This window comes from Carassius carassius, chromosome 40, assembly GCF_963082965.1.
Source record: "Carassius carassius chromosome 40, fCarCar2.1, whole genome shotgun sequence".
In the NCBI taxonomy this organism is placed as follows: Eukaryota; Metazoa; Chordata; class Actinopteri; order Cypriniformes; family Cyprinidae; genus Carassius; species Carassius carassius.
This window is the reverse complement of record NC_081794.1, coordinates 4,494,302-4,501,830: the sequence shown is the minus strand read 5'-3', so window position 1 is coordinate 4,501,830 and position 7,529 is coordinate 4,494,302. Positions and strand designations below refer to the sequence as shown.

The window sequence follows — 7,529 nt, the reverse complement described above, 5'->3', positions numbered from 1 at the left end:
ACTTTGTCTGCACTCTTGGGTGATTTTAAAAATCTTAGAAAAACCAGCAGGTCTAGTTTTAATTTATTGATTATTATACAATTAAAATAGTTCGTTGTGTCTATTTGTTTGAAAGGTGAAATTTGCCTGATTTTTATTTATTTTGTTCCTTCTGTTTGACTTATTTCACAGGCCTTTAAATTTAAATGTATTTAAAACAAAACCTAAACTCTAAATTCTTACGTAAACTAAAAGCACACACACTTCCAGCTGATTCGATATTATGTAGACCTGTAGGCCTATAATTCGTATTTTAATTAAACTAACCGCCGTACCCAATACTTTCATTCCCTACCTGTATAAATATTTTAAAGCACACTTCGGAGTTTCTCCTTTTTTAGCGGGTCCACTTGCTAAAAGTAGCAGGAATGTGTATGCTGGAACAAACAAATACTGGACTGGAGGAATGGAATGGAATAACAAACAAACTTCCAATGATTTTAGTTTTCTGAATGGAAGGTGGAACTCCATTCCGGCCAAATATCGCAACGGACGCAATCCACTCAATTTGTTAAAAGTTTTCCTATAAGCAACCACAGTCAGGTGTACCAAACTGATTTCAGTAAACATGGAGAACGATCACATAATCACATTTTCAACAAGACATGCTTTAATAGAAGCATGCATTAATATATTAACATGCATTAATATTTTTATGTATTTTTTGTCTTTTATGGTCGTTGCAGATTGAATGTAATTGAAAAAGAATTCATTTATTTATATTATTAATATAATATAATATAATGTTTAGTAATCAACCATACAATGTGACAGCTTGCTCTGCTGTCGCCATCATGTTTTCATGTTTTCACAAATTGTTTTTACTCATTTTCTAATCATTCTAAATACTAATAATTGTAAAATGTATCCAATATCTTTTTAATTACAAATATTTGTATTAGAGAAATAACTAGCCAACCTTCCACTATAGGCCTATGCAAGAGAATGACTGTAAAGTTGTATTGGATTGAGCCAATTATTGCTGTAAATATTTCTCAGCTCTCTTTTTGCATGTGGTTTGTTTCAAATAATTTATGTTAAGGTAGTGTTTAATTCGAAGATCATTATTATGTGACATGATCGATATGAAGGCTCAGCATAATTCGATAGCAAATGCTCATCAACTTCATTTAGCTCTCCCCAGTGTCGCGTGACACACCAATCAGCGCGCGTTCTCGCGGAGCGCGAGTCAGTCTGAAACACGCAGGACCGCGAGCCCGAGGTGACTTAGATATTGCGCGGTTCGGTCATGATTTAAGAAAGATAGACTCATATTCACCTATGTGATTTGCTGCAGTGACTTTGGGGAACACGTTTTTTGTTTAGAAATTCGTGGTCGTTCGTTTTATCCCGGATTATTTTGGGATGGATCCGGTTCAAGGTGTTTTTCGTGCACAGTGAACATTCAATGCAGCACTCAGACCATCCTCGGGGTTTATGGACTTGACTGTTAATGATGTCTATGAGTTTCATGTCTGATGCGCTGAATAGTTCAGATCCTTCCAAATCAGCATTTTTAGAGTTCGGCCAGCAGCACTTATCCGGATTCGCACACAATATTTACCCAGTACATGGATTGCACTCAGGCGGACACCTCCAGCACGATGCTCCATACCCTTCCACCGCGTCCCATTACAGCCGGCCGCTGGGATACGCCTACCCCGGGTCGGTGAGCGCTCCTGCACCGGGTGCTTACATGCCTTACCAGCCAAACAACCACAGCAGTACTCTGGCGCACACGAGGGCTGAGGAGACGAGTGAGTATCCTCATTAAACAAATGAAAAAGTGTGAGGTTTTGAGACAAGATACTGTATGGGTCTGTTTTGGCATTGGTAATCAAGTTTGCTAATGCACTTTTCAATAGCCTATATCTACAGAATGCAATTGGGGGGAAAAAACGTTATGCATGCATGTTTCATTATTTGATTCATATATGTCATGGCTAATACATTAATTTATTGCATTAATTTATTGCATTTATATCAGTAGCTAATTTAATGCACACTACATTTTAAATAAATAACAGATAAAGTTAAAGAAAAAAGCACACATGGTCTAATTAATTTTAAAGACCAAGGGTTTCAGTGAACTCGGAGTAAATCAATTGCAAATGGCAAACACCAAAGTCTGTGTATTGCAAGGTCCTGCCCCTTTATTTTAACAACTTTCATAAAATATATATATATTCTTAAGCTTGTGGGGGATTTGTATTTTTAAGCGTAATTAACCTCGTTTTTCCTGGTAGGCCTCGAACTTGATTTAAAAACAACATTAAAACGTTTATTTCTTAAAGGCAACATAAGGCTGCCATCAAAGCAGTCGTCAGAAATGTCATTTATATCGAGATTGCACATTGTTCACATTGTTGAAGTTCATTGACATTAGAGCTATACACACAATATATGTAGGCTAGGGTATATCCATTATATCAAAAATATATATGTTATGTAGGCCTAATTACGCACGTAGACTGCTAGATTATAGCTGCATATGTGCACGTCCACCTTTGCCATATAGCGAAGAAGCCTTTCAAATACTTTTTCAGGAATATTATTGAATCTAACAAAAATGACGTTGTTGTTATAATTATTATTATTATTATTATTATTATTATTATTATTATTATTATTATTATTATTATTATGGCTCTTGCAGATTGCCATTGTTTGCTAGGTTCAAGTTTAGGCTCGTAAACATTAATGACTTTAAAGCGACATTAATTATGCTTTAGGCTACTGATGTTGAAAATGATGACCCAAAATATCAATGTTCCCCCTAAAACACCTGATAAATCTTCTATTTGGCAGCTGTAAATCAAACAGACAGTTACAGCTCTGGTGCGTCATTATTTACGATTTTACTTGCTTGTTTGCAGACATTTCTCCTTAGCGTTTACTGTGTCATAATGCTGTCGTTTTATTTCGTCTGCATGCCCGAAGACCACGAAAAGCCAGCGGTCATTGAGAATGGTGAAATTCGCCTTAATGGCAAGGGGAAGAAGATCCGCAAACCGCGAACCATTTACTCCAGTGTTCAGCTGCAGGCTCTGCACCAGCGCTTCCAGCAGACCCAGTACCTCGCGCTGCCCGAGCGCGCAGATCTAGCCGCCAAACTGGGACTGACGCAAACACAGGTAAATGTCCAGCATCTCCACTTCTGCTTGGGACCATATGACTGTAGCGTGTTCCTCCTGCTCGCCACGAGGCCTTGTTAACACGACAGGTCGAATTCTCTGTTGAGGAGAGCAGATGTGGAACAAGATCACGGGTACATTATATTAAGTTATGTACAGTAAGATCTGTTGAAGAACCTCATTAGGGTGAAGTCGGCATTGGGGGATTTGTCATATGCCCAGCTAACAGTACAAACGTAACATAAATAGAACGTACGTTCAATGATTGTCTTTAAAATAATTTTCAAGCACAAAAACATGATCTGTACATCACTGGATATATTATTAATTTTTTCTCAAACGCTTTAGTTTTTAAGTTTCAGAATGTTCATAGAGCATTCAAACGTATAACGTTCCCATAATGCTTGCAAAATGATAACATGGAATGTTTACATAGCCTAATGTTGACAAAAAGCAGTTTTTAGAACATTTTAAGAATTGGACGTTTCGAATATTCAGAAATAATATTTTCTAACAAAATGCTCGTAGAAAGTATGCTGGGTGCAAGGGCGCCGCTTATGAACCACGGGAAAACCGGAAAAAATAAATCTGCATTTGAACATTTTCTGTGTTATATGTTGTTTTAGGGTTGTGTCCAAAACATTTAGACACTTGAGCATGCGAGTTTAAATTATTATTATTATCATTATTATTATTAATATTATTAATATTATTATTATTATTATTATTTTTATAAAATAAATATTGCTTTAAAATATCAAACCAAGTGGCATTTATAAAGAAATAAAGCACTAACACCCTTGATATTATTTGGAAATTATTCAGTTTTTGAAAAGTACACTTGGTATTGGTATATGTTCATAGTTAATAATTAATGTGATTACTCTGATAGGACACCTGTGTGAACTTGAGAGGAACTGACCTCATACATCCACAAGAAATCACCAGTCATATTGAAAGTTAGTTCTGTGATAAAGGTCTAGCGCAATGCAACTGCAAATGCCATTTGGTTTGATATTTTCTATATAATTCAATAATGTCCAAAAGTTTTTTAAGCCAGGCTCAAGTGCTCAAATACCTACAAATCTGTCTGAAAGTAATTATGCTGAGGTGAGGCTTTAAGTCAGTATTATACTGGATGAGCATTCAAATGAGACTATGATGAGTCATTCAATACTGGTTTCTGAGCATTTATGTGCTTTGTGTCATGTATACGCAAGTAGGCCGATTTGTTTCACTATATTGTTAAAGCTAAGTGAGGATTTCGTTTAATCCGACCTTTACATTCAGTTTGCAGTTAGTACACTAGCTTTTGTGTTCTTAGTCTTTACAGTACGAGATAATATTTTATCCCTAGAATGATTTAGTCTTGATTGCTTAAGCCTTATGCTAAATAATAGATATCCAACCACACACTCATGTGATTGATTTCACAAAATGCGGTCATTTCTGGGCCAGCGGATGAGATGAATGAGCGTTGATGAGTTTTAGGGCCATTTGCTCAGTCAGAACCTTTTGTATGCGTTCTCTTAGTGAAAGCTAATTGATTTAAAAGTCATATGCCTTTGCTTGTTATGTTGATGTCACACCCTTTAATGGGTTCCTGTTGGGTGGTGTTAAGGACATTGATTTATTTTTATAAAAATCCCTTCTGTTGACACACACACATGCAGGAATGAGAAGTAAAATATTAAAGCATGCATCTGAAATGTGTATGTGTGTGGAGAAATATGGAAACCTAACATAAGCCTGGGTGCAGCCATATTACCCATGAGCATTGCCATTATTCCTGTACTGTTTTTCATTCACAGCTTTCCTTCTTCGTTTCTGTCCCTCCCTCTATATCTATGTTAAACACTTGCCACCCTTCGTGTGACAGGTTGCACCTCATTTTTGGCCATTGGACCCCTCGGTTTTCATCAAAGTCACTGGTTGAGGAACGCTTCTTGCAAATGGTTGCATATTCACTGTTTGGAATTCAAACCTACTACAGTGATACAAAGCGTATATATGCAATATCAGTGGCAGCGATTTGAAGTCCAGAGCATCGCTGCCAGTTTCCATTTGATCCATAAATGTGACTGAAAGCACATAAACAAGTGCCACACATCATAAGTCCCTCCTTGTGCATATAACATAGGTCTGGAATCTATCACCTCACCATAAAAGCTGTTTGGCAAACCTATCTTTGGAAATAAAAAAGAAAATCCTTTTTACATGTGTTTATTAAATCTGTTGACAGCCAAACTAATAACATTGTGTAAAAACCCAGTGAATAGATTGTGATTGTCTGAGGTTATGGAAACTCCGTTTGGTGGGCTCTCTGACTCAGCCTTTCAGCGTGGCTGGTGTTTTTCACGCACACGTTCAAGATGAATTCTTCCGAAGGCACAATTTCGGGTCTCGCTCTTTAAGGTGTTTCTAAATTAAGTCCATATTCTGGCAAAGGAACCATAAACTCCCACATCATTAAGGACACTTCTCAAACATTGTGTGCGAGTGTATTTGCAGTGAAATAAATAGATTTAAAGTTATATGTTATATTTCAATTCCAGAAAACCTTCACCACTATAACCATCTGGTAAAAATTATTATTTTTTTTTTTTTATTGATTAATTAAAACCTGAAGTGAAAGGGGTTAAATGAAATGAAAAAGCACATTGAATGAAATGTTATGTTTAAATATGCAAAGCAGGCATTATTTCATTAAATCTGCATTCATTTCCAGAAGAGAAATCCAGAATTTCATTTTGATGACATTTTAACTGAGGCATGCATTGCCGTTTTTAGGAATAACATGTTGTATAAATCCAGCAAATGAACAAACCTCTGTAAAAAACCTTCAGAATGTAGATAGGAACATTTGGTGTGTTTAAGTGCTGCTGAAGTGAGTAAATGATGACTGTCATTGTTTACTCCTTCTCAAGTTGTTACAAACCTGTATGAGTTTCTTTGAAAGTATATCCGTAACCAAACAGTTGACGGTTGACATTTTGACCATTGTATTTTCCATAGTCAATCGCTACCGTCAACTGTTTGGTTATCTTCTCTTGTGTTTAACAGAAGAAACAACTCATGCAGGTTTGAGAGTGAATAAATTATGTGAGAATTTTCAGTTGTGGGTAAACTATTTCTTTAACGTTTGGTGGGTGGCTTTAGCATCAATATGAACCAACTCCACGCTAAATGTATTCCTGATTCTTTTATCAAAATCTGCCAAGCAAACTCTCTGGAAGTCATTGCAGTTCAACTCAATCTAAGCATTTTTTTACGCTGTGATAGTTGTTGTCAGACACACACTTCACAGCCTTCATAAAAATGGCAGGGTGGAACAATTGCTGAGTACGTGTGTAATGAAACGCAGAAATGTCACTGAGTCCATCTCAACAAAGACCGTTCAAGCTGTCTGGCAAATTCTTCAGAGTTTCAATATCATCCTAAAAAAGGGGGTGTCATAAAAGCAGACCTCTGTTGTCTTGAAAGCTGTTTGATTGATTGTAAAACATGTGGCCTGCATTCTAGTTGCAAGTATTGTAATGTACATTTTTTTCTCTCTCTCTTCTGTTTGCTGAAGGTGAAAATATGGTTTCAGAACAAGCGCTCCAAGTATAAGAAGATCATGAAGCATGGCTCCAGTGGACCTGAAGGGGAGCTTCTTCACACCACCTCCTCATCCTCTCCATGCTCTCCAAGTCTCTCTCAGCTCTGGGAGGTCTCTATGGCCAACAAAGTGCCACCCATGCATCCCAGCAGTTACATGAACAATTACGGGCACTGGTATCCCCCGCACCACCAGGATCCTGTGCCCAGACCTCAGATGATGTGATTGAAATTGGAAACACAGAGCCAGAGAGACTCCATTCCGTGTTGACACCTGCCTAACCTGTGAACGGTTTTTCCTTTAAGGTGTTCGTATGTGTTTTATTGCTTGGTGTGTTTGAAAAGGACTGTTTAACTCCCCTGACTCCCCTATTACACTTCAGTAGCTTTTCGACCTTTTCAGATCTTTTACAATGTGCTTGAAATAAAGGATTTATGACTGTTTTGAATGATTTCTAGAAATGTTGATATTTAAATTATTACGTTTTTAAAAAAGGCCTGGTGCCTTCATATGGTATATTCAAAACAAAATTAACGGTGTTTAATAATGCCAATCATGTTTGAACAGCAGTTTTAATAATATTGTTAATAATAAATGTTAGTTAAAAATAAATCTATGAAGGCCTATAAATTAGCCTTCTGGAATAAATAGAAAAAAATAGCACAGAACTAATGAGATTTTTGAGATTAAACGAAGCTGCCGAAGCTTTCCCTATATGTGCAGGTGTGAGAAAAGCAGAGGTTGAGATTTGGCTA

General features: G+C 36.8%; 1 protein-coding gene across 1 annotated transcript; it reads left to right on the top strand.

The window, feature by feature from the left end:
- Positions 1–1,206: 1,206 nt before the first annotated feature.
- On the top strand, positions 1,207–7,217 carry LOC132122594 (homeobox protein Dlx4b). The gene is made up of 3 exons (XM_059532972.1): positions 1,207–1,796; positions 2,980–3,173; positions 6,748–7,217. The coding sequence occupies exons 1-3, from the start codon at positions 1,493–1,495 to the stop codon at positions 6,997–6,999; spliced, it is 750 nt and encodes a 249-aa protein (XP_059388955.1). The 5' UTR covers positions 1,207–1,492; the 3' UTR covers positions 7,000–7,217.
- Positions 7,218–7,529: the final 312 nt, after the last annotated feature.

Coding starts and splice junctions, on each gene's coding strand:
- LOC132122594 (XM_059532972.1), top strand. CDS start 1,493: ATGATGTCTATGAGTTTCATGTCTGATGCGCTGAATAGTTCAGATCCT. Junction 1,797..2,979: donor CACGAGGGCTGAGGAGACGA/GTGAGTATCCTC, acceptor GCATGCCCGAAG/ACCACGAAAAGCCAGCGGTC. Junction 3,174..6,747: donor TGGGACTGACGCAAACACAG/GTAAATGTCCAG, acceptor TGTTTGCTGAAG/GTGAAAATATGGTTTCAGAA.